The following is a 17,338-nucleotide window of genomic DNA, read 5'->3' as shown; positions in this document are numbered from 1 at the left end:
GACAGGGCAGGGCCTCGCGTGCCCTCACAAATGGCTCCGCGTGCCACCTGTGGCACGCGTGCCATAGGTTCGCCATCACTGGTATAGAGGAAAACAAAAGAATACTTTTAATAGGAAAGTGATATTCTGTGTTTATGTTCTTAGTTATTTCTTTATTTCAAAATATTCTTTATTTCAAAATATAAGCAAACTCTTCAGTGGGTTTATTATACCTTTCTTGGCTTTAAGGGTTTTTCGCCATAAGGTGGAGAAAATTCCATCTGTCCAATCATTTGTCGCTGTATCCAGTTTGCCAAACATCTGAGGAGCTGTAATAGCTTTTGGGTTCATGCGCATTTCTCTGTGAGGATATCCACATTCTGTCATTGCCCTCATCAATATAGTTATAACTGCTGTTTTTCCAGATCCACTTGGTCCAAGCGTCATCAACCCATGGCGTACTTTGGAAGTTTCATATAACTGAAGAAGGAGGGGTGGCAGGAGAGGAATAAAGCTGGATTATTAGACTTGCTTTCAAACACATTTTTTTCCTAAGGGCTAGAAGGGTTGAAACATGAAGGGTGAGAGGGCATATTTTTTGAGAGGCCCTGAGCTGGCATTAGGAAAAAAGCTCACTATCATTAGGAAAAAAAAGGCTAATTTCTAAATGGTGAAGTTAGTCATGGCATTGGTACTGCTAACATATATATAAAATCCCAACATACTTAATAGAGAAAAAAATTATACAACATTCTACTCTTTTGGCCTTTGTGTCCAAATGCCATAGAACAGAATACATAATAACTCATTGTAACATCAATTTAAAAGGGAATTTATAAATAGAATATTCCTGTGATATAGGACACTGATCTTGAAGGGTGCTAAATCATAAGAGGGTCTATGAGTTCATAACAATTGCCCCCTTCAGACCTTTTCCTGATGTACAATTTCCAGAACTTTCAACCAAAATGGCCATTGGCTGATTACTGTGGGAGAGCTCAATTATCTGAAGACATTAGGTTATTGAAAGTGGAAAAAAAGGGGTGTTATATCTCTTTCTAGTGAAGTTATACTTGGATATGGTTCCTGAATATTAATAACTATCTACATAATGTAAAATATGTAGTCTTACATTTGGATTACTTGAGAAGAGGCTCTCAAACATATTTATTAAAGAATATTCAAAAAAAGATGGTAAAATTCACATTGCAACTTTTTAAATTAATTTAGTTTATATTCTACAGTACTGCCTTCTGAAAACCTAAAATGTGTAAGGTTATACCTGGACAAGTTTAAGATTCCAAGGAGGATGATTAATCAGTCCTGCTTCGTCAACCTGATTTGCAACTGCTGCTTGAAGGTCAACGTAAGTATTACTATCCAATACCAGCCCAGGAAATAGATCATTTATAAGGCTAAGAAACAAAGGCTCATCTTCATCTACCTGGATAACAAAAAAAAAAAAGTTTTTAAATGGAAATTGTTGACGTGGGGAGGGAGCAGCAACAGATTATTCAAATATATATTTCTTGTAAGCATGATATCATAGAGACCAAACAAAATATAATTTATGAAGGTCAATAAATTATACAGAAGTACTGCATAAATTCCAATAACCTGATTCCGTTGGATTCAGTGGGGTTTCAATATTATTACTTTCTGTGTAATTTGCTTGATGTATTGTATGCAAATCAAGTAATATATATATATATATATATATATATATATATATATATATATATATATATATATATATATATATATATATATATATATATATATATATATATATATATACACACACATACATACATACATACACACACACATACAATCAGACTGAGAACCACATACCTCTAGAGAAGTATACAAGAAGCTTACTAAATCATTTTCATAATTACTCTAGCAATGGGAAGTTTAAACAGCTTCCAGTGTATTCATAGCTTTTACAACATTTCATATATCACTGAGAGAATAGTTTAAATTACATTTTACTGTCTGTTTTTCTTCTTTTACCAAAATTAGCTACTGGCTTCCCTGATCAAAATTAAAATTATGGCCCTGTGTAGAGGGGATATATGTTTTCTTCTCCAAAAATCAGCCTTCTTCTGGAGATATAAATTATTTCAAATCTTCTTAAGTGCATTCTCTTTAAAGAGAATGATGTTTTCATTAATTATTCAGTGGAATAACTGGTTTATAAATACTGACAGTTGTCAAAATATAATTTTAGAGCGTCACATTGTTTTCATTTCAAAACACAGTTCAAAACAATATTATAAAAAAATATTTCAACCAGACCAATACCAACACTGCAGTAGATAAATTCTTACAAGTTTAGAGAGGTTCATGTCCCTCAGACCTCTCATAACAGTACTCATTTCACTGTCATCTGGTCTTGCCCTCTTCTGTGATCCAAGAGTTCTCAGCACTGAAAGGATATTTCTTAACCCAAAATCATAATGAACCTAAAAAACAAAATAGATGAATCAATAGATTGTGTATGTTTTCTTTCTTTAGCAATGGCATTCACAAAATTGTGAACATTTGAAAACCTGTAAAATCTATTTTCTATTACAGATAAGTACTTCAATACAAGCATATACACATGTATGTATAAAAAGATTGTCTCAAATGATTAAAAAGAAGGTATGGTTCCATTAGCCTTAATGGAAGCAGTGTTCTTCCATCTCCAAAAAGCCATTATTGGATCTAATGATCGTGACAATTTTTATCCAGTCTCCAACCTTCCCTTTTAGATATAGTACTGAGACACCACTGGACATGCTTGCTGGTGATCTTTGGGGGAACTGAGAAGGGAATGGTGCACCCATCGTTGTGCTTCTTCATCTCTTGGCAGCTTTTGATACAGTCAATTACTATATTTTTCAAGAATGGAATGCAATCATATTACCATTTTTCCCCTTTCTCTGTCGTTGGCTCAAACCAACCCCCTCAATTATGGGATGCTATAGAGCTCAACACAATACACTTAACATCTACATAAAACTGCTGGTGAAGTCAACTGTACGTTCAGAGTCCTGTATGAATCAATATACTGATGATATCCAGTTATACATCATGACTTTGGCTTGTCCAAGCAGTGCTGTTGATGTGTCTGGAAGCTGTGTTTTATATAGCTAAAAACTGCTAACTCACTTCAACAGCAACCACATAGAGGGAGCATTATGGTGTTCCAAATAAGTATTATTCCCTTGCATAATATTTGTATTAAATTAGATATATCTACTTGCTATTAATTTTAAACAGTATTACAAATACATGATATTTCAAACAGTGAACCTTAATGAATTACTTGCACTTGTGGCTTCAGAAGTTATACAATGGCTGCCATTTTGGAAGAATCACCCCTGGCTCCTAAATCAGTATTTTTATTAATGGGAAGTTGAGTTAATGAATTTTATATTTATTATACATAAAATGTCTGAAATATAAGCTTAAATATACTGTCCTGGTAAACCAATAGAAGTTTGCTTTAAAAAAACATGATGTTAGCTTCTTATGGTCTTAAAAGAAGAGTAATAAATGAAGTAATGTCTAAATGTATTTTGGATGTTTCAAGGAAAATTCAGTAAAAACCGGTTACAATTATCCTGTGCTTACAAATGATCAGGATTTGAAATACTAACTCATTTGGTTTGATTTTGTCCCATTATTATCACATTCTGAGTCCACATCAACAGAATTATTACTATGATTTTGGATTTTTATATATAACACAAAGGGTGAGGTTTGTTTAAAAAATTGTTTACAAAAGCAAATGAATAAAATCTGATCTACAGTAATCTATATTTGATCTGACAGAGAAGGCGCATTGCAGGTAGCATTTGTCAAGGACTTACATCTAGTGGATCTGAGGACATGGGCTGTTAGATTCGGGCAAGGAGAGGACAGACTACAGATGATTGTGACAACAGCTCTTTATTAGTCAAGTAGATGCGATCCAGCTGAATACGGGGTCGTTGACTCCGCTCGTTCAGGACGTGCTCCGTTCTAACGCCGGCCTCGGGTTCCTCCCTGGGTTCCGCTGTACTGTAGTCTTCCGTGAGTGGCGTGTAGGATTGTTCCGTCTGTGTCGGCGATCCCTCTGCTCGTGTAAGTTCTTTGTTTGGTGACCTGAGACTGGAGTGAGTTAGGCAACCCCGGAGTTGGTCGATGTGCCTCCTCCAATTTCTACCGTCCTCCAATTCTAACAGATAAGAACGAGGCCCGGTAATGCCTATTACCTTTGCAGGAATCCACAGCGATGTGGCAGAGTAGTTTGGGTGTAGCCGTCTAGGTGAGACCTCAACCGGCGACCCATGAGAAGTTTGGTGGGGCTCCTCCCTGTGGTGGCACTGGGTGTAATGTGTTGTATTAATAGGTAATGATCAACCCGTGTTTGCCAATCACCCGGGCCCATCCTAGCGAGGGCCTCTTTTGCGGCTCGCACCATTCTCTCCGCCTGACCATTGGATGCCGGATGGAATGGCGCGACTAGGGCATGCCGAATTCCCTGGCTGGCTAAATAGGATTCGAATTGCATGGACGTGAATTGGGGCCCGTTGTCGGAGACCAGAACATCGGGCAGGCCGTGAGTGGAGAAAAGTCTCCGTAGTACCTTGATGACCGCCTCTGCCGTGATTGAGGTCATCAGGACCACCTCTAACCATTTGGAGTATGCGTCCACAACTATTAGAAACGTTTGGCCCTGAACTGGTCCTGCGAAATCTATGTGTATTCTTGACCAGGGTGCCTGTGGTTTGTCCCACTCGGTAGTGGGCGCTTCTGGGGGAGCTGGTCTGGACTCCTGGCAAGGATTGCACGTGGCCACCCATTCCTCTATCTCCCTGTCAATGTTAGGCCACTAGACATAGCTCCTCGCCAATGCTTTCATCCTTACAATACCTGGATGCCCCACATGTAAAGCTTCTAACACATTTTCCCGCAGTTTGTGCGGTATCACTACTCGATCCCCCCACAATAAACAACCTTTCAATACCGACAGTTCATCACGCTTAGACCAAAACAGTTTAAACTCGGATCCCAAAAGCCCTTTGGGCCACCCCCTCCATACCCAAGTTTGTACTTGTCTGATTACGTTGTCCTTAGCTGAAAATCTGGCAACGTCCGCAGAAGAGACCGGTCCTGTGTCCAAACAGTCAATCAAAAGGACCGGTGTTTCCGGAGTGGGGTCAGCCAACAGTTCTGGTAATGGGCAACAGCTGAGTGCGTCCGCGTGCCCCAACGTGGAACCCGGTCGGTGCACCAGTTTGTAGGAGTATGCAGCCAGGAAAACAGTCCACCTGGTCATGCGCGGGGAGAGAGATACCGGTGTGGGTCTGTTTCCTGCCAGTAGACCCAGCAACGGCTTGTGGTCTGTCACGAGTTCGAAATCGCGGCCATAGAGGTATTCATGAAAACACTTGACTCCCGCCACAGCGGCCAATGCCTCCCTGTCCAGTTGGCTGTAGTTACGTTCTGCCGATGACAAGGTTCTTGAGTAGAACGCGATGGGGGCTTCGTTTCCGTTTGGCATTCTGTGGCTGAGTACTGCGCCGACGCCGAAGGGTGAAGCGTCGCAAGTTAAAACCAGAGGTAGAGTTTGGCTGTACTGGATCAGTAGAGAATCGGTCGTCAGCAGGCGCTTGACTGCGGTGAAAGCGGCCGCCTCGGGACGTCCCCAGGTCCATTTGGCGTTCTTTGCTAGAAGTCAGTGCAAAGGTTCAGCAACGGTGGCCTTCTGTCTGAGAAAGACGCTGTAGAAGTTAAGAAGTCCGAGGAAGGCCTGCAACTCGGTCTGGTTTTTTGGTGTGGGGGCGTCCTGAATGGCTTTAATTTTTTTCGATGTCGGGTGGATCCCCAGACCATCGATCCTGTAACCCAGGAATTCTATGCTGGGCACATTGATTTGGCATTTTTCCTTTTTTAGGCGGAGACACTTTTCCCGAATTCTGGCCAAAACAATCTTGACACGTTTTAACAGTTGCTCTTCATTTGCAGCGGATACTAAGATGTCATCAAAATAAGGGACGACTCCCGGTATGCCCTGCAAAAGCCGTTCCATGATGCTCTGGAACAGTCCGGGAGCGATACTCACGCCGAATTGTAAGCGGTTGCATTTGAATGCACCTCCATGCGTCACTATAGTCTGGGCCTCCGCCGTGGCGCTGTCCACCGGCAACTGCTGGTAAGCTTGTGCCATGTCTAATTTTGCAAAAAAATTTCCTGGCCCCAGTGAGTGTAATAGATGTTGTACTACGGGCACAGGGTATGCGCTCTGTTGGAGAGCGACATTAATTGTGCATTTATAGTCCGCGCAGATGCGGACTGACCCATCTGGCTTAACCGGGGTCACTATTGGGGTTTCCCAACGAGCATGGTCGACTGGTTCGAGGATTCCTTGCTCGACCAGCTTATCTATTTCCTTATCAATTTTGGGCCAGAGCGCAAAAGGCACTCTCCTAGGTTTGAGTCTGATGGGCGTCACATTTGGGTCCAAATTAAATGAGATCGGTGTCCCCACGTACTTACCAAGGCCGAGGCTGAACACATCCTCGAACTCCTTAAAAATCTCCTCGGCGCTGCTGTTACCCACGGCGTTGATGCCTGTAACTTCCAGGCCCAGGGCTTCGAACCAGTCTAGTCCCAGGAAGCTTTGCAGTGGTGCGCTGGCTACGGTCACGGGCAGCTGGGCTGTGATGTTTTTGAACTGGACCCGGAATGTGCCTTGACCCACGATGGGGACCATGTTCCCCTGGTAGTCGCGAAGCAGAATGTCTGGCTTTCGCAGCTGGTGCTTCTTCAAGTTGGGAATTGCCTTTTTCATGGCTGACCATGAGATGATCGTCAGCGATGACCCCGTGTCGACTTCTAGCTCGCATGGGGAGTCCTCAAGGAGGACAGTGAGTTTCAGCTTTTTAGGTCGCTTTGTGCGGACCTGTCCTATCGTTGTGAGATAGGTTCTTAGTGGCTCTCTCTGGGAATAGTCTCTCTCGGCTGGCTCCCTTGGTTCTCTTTCTGGGCGCCCTTTGTTTTTCTGCCAAGCCCCTGGGGTGGGCTTCTGTTGGCGGTAAGATGGCGGTTGCCATGTTGTGGCAGGGACTTCGCTCCGACACACCTTAGCAATGTGTCCTATTTTATCACAACGCTGGCAAACAACGTCCCTGAATCTGCAAGTGGATCGGGGATGTTTCCCTCCGCAGCTCGCACAGGGCGGCAAACGGGATTCAAATTTTTGCGCTGTTTTCTGGTGGCTGCTTCACATGCGATGGCTGTCTTCGCACTCGCTGTCCTCAGTCTCTTGGTCGGTGGCCTCGTGATGCACCCGGGTCTGTCTGGTCCCGGATTGGGGTGCGCTGTACTGGCGTTGCAACGTTTCCATTGATCTGTCCACCGACTCCGATGCCCTTGCCTCATCCAGTGCGATCTGCAGGGTTAAGTTGGGTTTTGCCAACAACCGTTTCTGCAGAGAAATGCCCCGCACTCCGCATATGAGGCGCTCCAGGATGTGCTCGTCCAGATTCCTAAATTCGCAATACGTTGCCGCCTTCTGAAGTGCTGCAACGTACTGGTTGATGGATTCGTCCGCTTTTTGGTTCCTCATGTGGAATTCGTGGCGGCGGACGTGGCGGGCAGGTTTGGGCGTGTAGTGTGTCTGCAGAGTTTGTTGTAGCGCCGTCCATGTTACTGCCTGGATGGGGGTTGGCTCCGATAAGTCTCTGGCCGTTTTGAAAACTTCCCGACCGCAGTAACCTAGGAACATGTTCTTTTTCCGGGAGTCTGGTACTCCCATGAGATCGTTTGCCTCGAGGAAGCATTCGAATCTCAGCATGTAGGATTCCCAATGTTTGGCCACTGGGTCGTACGGGGTTGGCGGAGCGTGCATAGCCATCTTGTCCTGCGATTTGAATTTGCCGCGCTGGAATGGCTGCCAGGATTCCCGCCAATTCCCCGGGCTGGATCACTTGCTGGAATGTTTGATTGTAGTTCTTCGTCCTATCTGCCTCTCGATCCCACCTTCGTCGCCAGTGTTAGATTCGGGCAAGGAGAGGACAGACTACAGACGATTGTGACAACAGCTCTTTATTAGTCAAGTAGATGCGATCCAGCTGAATACGGGGTTGTGCAGCTCCCCTTTTATGGGGAGCTGGCAGACCTCCCGTCCAATCAGAGTAATCCCTTGTTCCCGCCTAAACAGCGGACCTGAATGGAGACTACAGCAGTTTATGCAAATATCTAACATGGGCCTTCTCTGCCATGGTGTCTATCCTATAAATCATTCTCCTCTCCATCCCTGTTATCATTCCAGAAATCCCCCAAGACCTGGTTATATCACCACACATGGATTTTTGATGGAACTGGAGATGTTCTTCAATGGCTACATTGTGATTGATCTTTTAATGTGTGGTTTGTACATTTTAAATTTTAAAATGTTTTTTTTTAATTAAAAAAATACAGGCAATCCTCAATAAAAAAAACAGTTGCTTGATAACTATTCAAATTTATCATGGCTTTAGTAAGAATGATTTACAGCTTTGATCATCATAAAATGTTGTACTGTTCCTCCACAGTCATATGACCATGATTTGCAATGTTTTCTGCTACTTTCCTGCAGGAAAAAAAACTTCTGATGTGCTGTATTTGCTTAATAACCACATGGTTAATTTAACAACTGCAGTCACTCAGTTTATGATCATCATAAAAGTTGTAAAATTGAATCAGGTCATGTGGTGAACTGCTTAATGAGTGCCCCAAATTATGACAAAAATTCTGAGTCCAATTGTGGTTGTAAATTGTGGACTACATGTGTGTGTGTGTGTGTGTGTGTGTGTGTGTGTGTGTATTATAAATAAATAAATAAATAAATAAATAAATAAATAAATAAACTTTTATTTCTAGACCGCACCCTTTCCTAGGCAGGACTCGGGGCGGTGTACAGTCATGTTAAAACCATATACAAATACATAGACATGAACATAGACATAGACGTAGACATAGACGTAGACGGAGGAGGTAAAAAATATACTGCACAATTCTTAGTTAGAATACAAATACAATTAAAATTCCCTTAAAAAATTCCCCAATAAAATGTTTGCCAGGAGGTGGAAGATGGAACTGTCAATCGGCTAAGCCAGCTAGTCGGAACAGGTGAGTCTTGAGCTTCTGTCGGAAGGAGCGGAGTATTGTTCTACTGATTGTTGTACACTGTTTTTTGTAAGTTGGGCAGCCATATTATTTTTGTAAGTTGGGCAGCCATATTATTATTATTACATAATTAAATAATTATTATTAAATAGATAACCTTGGTCTAAGGGGATTGCCAATTATCACCATGATAAAGGAAGACTTATAAAGAAGTAAACCCACACTCATCTAATCATTCACTCTATAGCAATAGGCCAAAATCAATTAGGAAATGCCTTGATAAGGCTTCCAAGTTAGTTTTGTATCAGTGGTGGGATTAAAATAATTTAACAACCGGTTCTCTGCCCTAATGACCAGCTGGGTAGGTGTGACTTGGTGGTCATGTGACTGTGTGGATGTGGCCAACTCAATATCATTCAGGTCGATGGGCGCTTCGCCTTAGCTGTTATAATGTAATTAGAGTTAACCAGAGAGGCAGTTTCTGTAAGCAGGGCAATAAAGATTAGGCTAGAAACAACACCAGAATGTTTCCTTCCTGCCTTCCTTACAGGATTAGTCTTGTAATGCGGAAAAAAACAAAAGAAGATTTCTTCCAACAACTGGTTTTTCAAACTGCTTAGAAAGTTAACAACTAGTTCTCCCGAATAGCTGCGAACTGGCTGAATCTCATCACTGGTTTGCAAGTTTATTTTTATTACTTAAAAGATTCTGACTGAGTTGCTCTATGTTAGCTATGACTACCTTTTGCCCATGGCTAACAAGAGAATGAAATATTACCTGTTTAGTAAGCTGTTCTTCACAAAGCTTATACAGAACAAAGAATTTCTGAGCCAAAATGACATTATCAATAAAGCCACAGCTTGCAAGTTTCACTCTCATGATGATCTGAAATGGAATAATATAGATTTATGAAATTAATCAAAAGTAGAGGAGAAAAGAAAATAGTCCAGGCTAAAAGAGTATATGAGGCTTGGGGGATATAAAATGTAAAATGATACTGCACGACAATATGGCACAGTAGTAGCAGTACCTGTCTGTCTGGAACCATCATTGCAACAGTTCTAAATTGAATTTTCAAGTTTTCTGGTAATTCCTGCCGCCCAGCATAGCCAGGATTCTATGAATAAAAGGAAACAGAAATAATTCAAAGCAGTTGGGCTGATTCTGATTATATCAAACCATAGGTCTTTACAACTTGTAAATATATTGCTAGGATAGGCAAGATAATTAATGAAACGTGAATTTATTTTCAAGTAAATTGTATAACAAATGTATGATTGGTTTTTTATCATCATAATTATGGTATAAAGAACCTCTACACTCTCATCACAATAAATTTACCATTGTCAGAAAAATTCCAAACTCAGGGTTTAAGTCCACTGTATCTCCATCCGAAAATATGAACTGCTTTTTCCTTTCTTTTCTTGCTGTCAAAATGATGTAAATTTGTTGAGCTGCTACTGACAAGACGGGTAATTCAATTCTGTTAAATTCATCAAAACATCCCCAGGAGCCAGATTGTGCAAGACCTGAAATAGGAAATGATTTATTTTTAAACCGATTATAACTTCCCTGTAATTAATGTTTCCACATTCTTACCATATTGGTGCAACATCTCCTTTCCTAGAATCATGCCCAGAAAGAAATATGAAGTGCCTGTACCTGGATATTATAATATCATAAAAAAGCAAATCATCTGGTACTGTCACCCATTAGTAAGGTAAATGTTGGATGCCATTCAATAACGTTTGGAAGCAATGCTACTAAATCAAGCATAATACTGCACAGGCAACATATCACAAACATTGAAAAACATCTGAAAAAGATGTAAAGGGAAAGATCTATGATAAGATTCTCTATTAGCGCCATTCAGAGCTACAGTGACAAACCTTTCCCTGTTCTAGTTAGGCTGCTGATTTGTGAATAATCTGTTTCTGCATTTACAGAGCAGAGAGTTTACATTGCTATGCAATCACTTCCATGCTAGCTGGAACCTAATGCTATAAGATTACAGCTCACATAGAAACAATTTGTGTAGAGCTAGATTGCATCTCTAGAAAAATTAGGAGAGATGAGGGATTACTTATTTCTCTGCCTCTGTTGGAGAGTGTTAACACTCAAAGATAATACTGGATGAGGAATTCACTAGCAACCAAGTTAGTAAACACTCTGAATTTGAATATCTTACCTTGTGTAATGGTATGTGGGAATGACCTTGGAAATGGGGGAAGAGATGCTGCTTTAGGAATGATAAATTAAGAGATGGCATGGGCTGCATACTGCATAACAGGCAGAGAAATCTCAGAAATAAACCTCCCTAACTTCTCAGGCTATAAAAGAGTCATTGGGGAATTTGCATTATCAGACTTTCAAGCTTCTGTTAATGAAGCTTTACAATAAAAGTAGAGTTTGTTCATCTGGTCATGATTCCTGTCTGGTCTGTCTGGAAAGGCTAACATACTGCAATAATATTGATTCAAAATCATCATGGATTTCAAAGGTATTGACTCCTAGATAGATATATAGGTTGCAGACCAGGAATTTCTGATCATGGCACTGTCTCACTTAATCAGTAAACCTTTGTCTCTAATCTAATCTGAAATGCTTTTCTGTAGAGTCTACAGCTAGAATGACTTTTTAAAATGGTTGGTACTATAAAATTCTCTTTTATGCATCGAATATCAATTGTGGGCACTGTACATTTCTGAAGTTATTTCAATCATGAAAATAACTAAAGTGTTAAAATTCTAATTATAAAAACTACTGCTTACAACTATAAAGTGCAGGATCATAATCTCCCAATAGATTTTAATTTTCTGTTGCTTTCAGCAGTATCTTATGTAACATATATGAGTACATTTTTCTAGGAATTCCATGAAAACTATTTTTGATTCTGTATTTCTAGTATTTTCTGGTATTAACAACCCAATGTTATTTGACAATATTTACTCAAAAATAAATCCAACTTAACTTCAATTTCATTGCTCTCAGGAAATAATTCTTCATTAAGCAAAACTTAGAAATGCAGAACCTTCCTTGTATAGAGTAATTTAAAACCCATTCAACCCGTGATTATGGATATTGTATTACAAATTCTCCAGGTTTTCCAGTTCTTAGAAATGCCAAGGATTAAATCTGAGAATTCCTTTTTCAAAGCATGTGCTCTATCAATTAGGTATATTTCTTTTTTTTTCCCCTTTCCTCTCCTCTCTTCTCTTCTCCTCTCCTTTAGACAAGGCTTTAATTATTCTTCACCCTTAAAGGAGGCTCACTTAGTTTTCACCCAAGACCAACTTATGAAACATGAGTTATTGTAAGAAGTCTATGCTATATAGTATTATTAAAACTGCATGCATAGGTTTAGCCAATGAAGATCATCATGCTTAAGGCTTTGATTGAGATTGAGGAGATATAGGGAGAGGTTGTGCAGTTTCAGTGCCAGAATCAGGAGATCAAAGACCCTACATTACAGTAGCTTCACTATATTTTGTGGTGAATACATTGTAATTCTAATATGTAGGGGAGAAGAAAGAAGTGAGAAGACACAAGGCAATATTTGGAATTGTGGGTGGTGTAAAAACAGAGCAAGTGACAAAATGTGTCTAGTGATGATGCAGTGCAAATCCTGTGATTCATGAATGTGCTGATAATGTTGGAATGTAAATACAACAAGCAGATCATAACTATATTTGTATTGTGATGATGCAATGCAAATGTCATGTTTCCATCAGTTGAGTTTGTAGCACCCATTTAGGAAGCAATGAATTTAATTTATATTTAAAACTACTGAAAACCAGAAAAAGTCACTATATATTTCTCACTAAGATTATCTAGAGTGATATGCTAATTTTGAGCCATTAATAATTATTAGGGAAAATGTAGTGACTGCCTTTATGTAAGTGTGCTACAACAATGTTCATTCAAATATAAGAATAATACTCAGAATAGAGTTTAATATAAATATATAATGATGTAGAAAATGTCATGCACATATAGTCACTCCAGAATCTATAAAATAAAGGCATGTTTTATCCTTGTAATAATATCTATGTTCCTGCTTCTTTTATACAATCCATGCTCACATATATGCTAATATTCAAAGGCTTTATAAGCTATCATGAAGAGAACTGTGGTTTTTGACCTCTTCCTCCTAGCCAAATACATCTCAGAAAGGATATATTGGCAATCAGGGAGAGTTGGTAAGACAATATCTGATTCTTGAGGCTTTCTTTATGATCTGCCTCTTGCTGTATTGACCCTTTGTAATGTGCTGTGCAAGAGCTTTCCTGGATATCAAAGAAATATGATGGCTATCTTACTTGAGGTACAGTTCAAGAACTTTCTTCAAGGGCCTTCTTTCAAAAAAAAAGGAAAGGGGGGCTTGGTGATACAGTTCTTCTTGAAAAGGAAGGGGAAAATGAGAAGGAAATAGTTGATTAGTAATTTTCTTTCTGCTTTTAAATGTATTTAGCCTTAGTTTGTAGTCAGTAGGAAAACATTGGCTACAGTAGTATTGATGGGCTCTCAGCTCAGAAGGCAAAGCAAAGTCTGTGATTTGATGTGCTTGAATGAACAGGGTTATTTTCTCTTCCTTTCTTTATATCCATCCCTATTATTAATGAGATAGAATAGCCTGACTTTTCCCATTCATGAATTCATCTGCAAAATTTCTTTTTTTTTTGAACGAAATATATTCTGTAATCCTAAACAGATTTACAGCCATTAAATCCTGAAGTTTGTGTAGGAATGCAAATGTCATTTGATAGTCTTATTTATATTAATGAAAGCATGGATCACTAACTATCTTTCATAAAGTTGGGTTCATCGTAGATATTACGATTTAGAATAGCAACTAACTGCTATAGGGTAGAGATTCATTTTATTATACAGCATTATAGGCTATCAAGTCCAACCCCATGTCAGTGTAACTGACTGTCTAGCCTTTGCAAGAACATCTTAAAACCTTCACTCATTTGAAGGTTCGTGGTTCAACCATCAAACTGTTCTTTCCTATCCCTGCACTCCATTATTTAGTATCCTAATTTATGGAACAAGATTTCAAATTCTTTTTGTTATGCTGAATGAGGTATTTGAAGAATGCCATCATTCCCCTGCCCTCTCTGCTTGCTTCTTAAGGGTAAACATCTCCAGTTCCTTCATTCTATCTTCATGGGGCTTATAATTTCTTAGGAAGATGATGATTTTATCACCTAACCCATCGGTGTCAAACAGGTGTCCCATGGGCCGGATGGGTCACATGCTGGCCCTGCCCCCCCCCCCAGTTTAGAGAAAGGGGAAAGCAGTTCAAATACACCATGTGACGCTGCCGTGACGATGCGAGTTTGACACCCCTGACCTAACCCATCTAATAAGCCAAATCTTACCTTTGAAAATTCGTCCCAATCCTCTGAAATCCATTTGATCCGAACAATTAAATACTACTACATATTTCCCCAGTGCTTTTCCCATGTCCTTGGTTGTTTCTGTTTTACCAGTCCCTGCAGGTCCTGCTGGGGCTCCTCCCATGTTCATTCCCAAAGCTTGAGCTAATGTAATATAACATCTGTAAAGATAAATTTAGCATAAATTTAGATATATTTGTACATACAAATGATTCTTTAAAAATGTTGCATTTACAAACCTTTTAACAAATAGAGTGGGAAAGTGGAAAAGTATAGACTTTATTGCAGTCCCTTCTTTACATTAATTAGAAGTTGCAGGGAGAAAAGTTTGAGCTCCAGTTTGCAACACTAAGACTCCATCAGACTTAAATATAAATAAATTATTCACACCTGTCTGTTAAAGGGGTGATGACGAGACGATCTGTGCATCCCAGAAATTCATTTTGATAAACAAAATCAACATCAGTAATAGACACCAACGTCTGATCAAGATCTTCCTTGAAATAGAATCTGCACTGCTTTAACCATTCAAAATCAGTCACTGATTTTATATGCATTTTAACCTTCAAAACAGAAAAGGAGCCTGAATTATATAAGAACTGCACAGAAACATTATTTGCATGATGAATTTCAGGAGTGGAATGATAAAATATTTGCTTAGTTAGTGCCCCTGCCAACTTCCTCTCCAATTAATATTATCTCAAATTAACACATTTAATGTTTGGATTTACTTGCTTTGTTATTTTATTCTTTTTCTCACTTTTACAGTAGGAATGTTGTGGAACATTTGCTATGCTCATTCTCTAGTCTTTCTTCTAAAGATGAGACCTCAGTCCATCACTGAATTGCTTGCCAATTGCTATTAGACTACAAAATTTCAACTAAAATATACACATTCATTAATGTTGTCTTTAAATATACATTGTGTGTGTGGTGGAGATGGTGACGGCCATCGCTGGAGGATACAATTTTCCAGTTCAGTCCCCAGGGTTGAATCCTATCCTGATGCTCTGCACAGTTTCACAATTATAGGAGCCCTGGTGGTGGAGTGGTTAAAGTGCAGTATTGCGGGCAAACTTTGCTCACAGTCTGGAGTTTGAACCCGACAGCCTCAAAGTTGACTCAGCTTTCCATCCTTCTGAGGTCACTAAAATGAGGACCCAGATTGTTGCGGGCTATATGCTGACATTATAAACCACCGAGAGATTTCTGTAAATCACTATAGCAACACCAATAGCACTTAGGCTTATGTACCACCTACCGTAAGTGCTATTGCTATACCCAAGAACAGTACCAGACGTGTAACGTAATTTGAACAATTTTATATGTAAGTTAACATCTCAAGCATTAATATTTCCATATTACCAGGTCATCAAAAATATCACGCTGATGCACATGAATGGTGATAAGGGTTTCAAATTTCACTCGGTCAAACTTGGTAAGGTCATGAGTAGTCTGGCTAATAAGAGTATTTAGAATATCCAGAAATTTCTGATTGGTCACTGACATAATTTTCCGATCATCTTTTGCACTAGTTAATGCTTCTTCTGAATCATGAGTCCATAGCATCTGAATTCCCAGCAATCCTACCTTTAATTTTAAAAAAATAATAAAATGTGTATAAGAACAGTTATAGTTCATTTCAGTGAATAACAAATACTTCAACAACTTCCAGTTTTAAATTCTAATTTAAGGTGATTCACTTGACCAACTAATAAATTTGGATTTTATTATATACTTTGCCTTTTGTGCAGGGTGAAAAATCAGAACACCTTCAAAGATACTCAGAATAAAACCTAAACCTCCTTTTGCTTTATTGCCGTAGAGATAACATATACGGAGCACTCTAAGGAAAAAGGCCTAGGAAGCAAGTTGGAAATTTAATAAAGAGCTTCTGTGAGGAGGTTTCCATCTTTCATCATTTTTGGCAATGTATGTTGAACAAACTCTAATTGGTTCTTATCTTATCTCCTTTGGATATGAGTATAGCCTAAAGAAATAAGTGTTGAGACATTTGGTGATTTCATCTTGCCTGAGAACCTCTGAAATTATGGGGACATGTGGGAGCCTCCCAATTGACTACTTGTATATATAATTAAAGCAGCCACAATGTCACATTGCATGATCACTGCACATAAGTATTTTTGTCTCTTCTTTCACCCCTTTTATCTTTTTCAAAATTGTCACTGTTGCATCACTTTTTATTCAAATTCACTTTATAGAAATCTAAAACACGCCATTGTCTAAATCAATCAATAAAAGAGAGTCCAAATTTACTCAATTAGCATTAAGCAGTTGTAATGTTCACACGAAAACAAATAGATATGTGCCCAATTAATTACTTGCTAAATTTATTGTCACAAAAGGCAAAGTTATGATTCACAAAATTATGTAAATCTTTCCAAGCTTTTTATTTATTATTGGCATGCAAATTCAGCCTCTTTGCATGCCTGTGTTTGAACACCAACTATTTTCAAATTTCTCACCTGTGCTGGAAAATGATATAGGAAATTTAGCAGTTGATAGCCTGGATCGCTAATCTGATAAAATGCAGCCCGAATTACACAATGTAATGAAGATTGTTGCATTTTCAATAGGTCCATCAGCCAAAGCTCTACAGGTCCTTTTGCATTTACTGGGGTGTCCAACTGAAATAATATGTAACACATAATACATATGTAATACTACCTATTATGGCTTAGCATTAGGTACATATCAGATCATAACACATTCAACAAATGTGTTTATTTTTATTCAACAAAGTATAGTATTTAGAAATTCTGACCTGGTATTGAGTATGTATGCCACCA

General features: G+C 39.2%; 1 protein-coding gene across 1 annotated transcript in view; it reads right to left on the bottom strand.

Moving 5' to 3' along the window:
• DNAH8 (dynein axonemal heavy chain 8) overlaps positions 1-17,338 on the bottom strand; it is a 153,988-nt gene that overhangs the window by 65,528 nt on the left and 71,122 nt on the right. Inside the window, exons 40-49 of the mRNA XM_081940825.1 lie at positions 17,015-17,176; positions 15,894-16,118; positions 14,919-15,091; positions 14,511-14,689; positions 10,468-10,655; positions 10,157-10,243; positions 9,904-10,011; positions 2,313-2,447; positions 1,262-1,423; positions 213-459 (exon numbers count right to left, since the gene is read on the bottom strand). Coding sequence (XP_081796951.1) covers positions 213-459; positions 1,262-1,423; positions 2,313-2,447; positions 9,904-10,011; positions 10,157-10,243; positions 10,468-10,655; positions 14,511-14,689; positions 14,919-15,091; positions 15,894-16,118; positions 17,015-17,176 — 1,666 coding nt within the window. The remainder of the gene's footprint in view (positions 1-212; positions 460-1,261; positions 1,424-2,312; positions 2,448-9,903; positions 10,012-10,156; positions 10,244-10,467; positions 10,656-14,510; positions 14,690-14,918; positions 15,092-15,893; positions 16,119-17,014; positions 17,177-17,338) is intronic.

Source organism: Natrix helvetica (assembly GCF_964273705.1).
Source record: "Natrix helvetica genome assembly, chromosome: 2".
Lineage (NCBI taxonomy): Eukaryota > Metazoa > Chordata > Lepidosauria > Squamata > Natricidae > Natrix > Natrix helvetica.
This window is presented reverse-complemented; position numbering and strand designations above follow the sequence as displayed.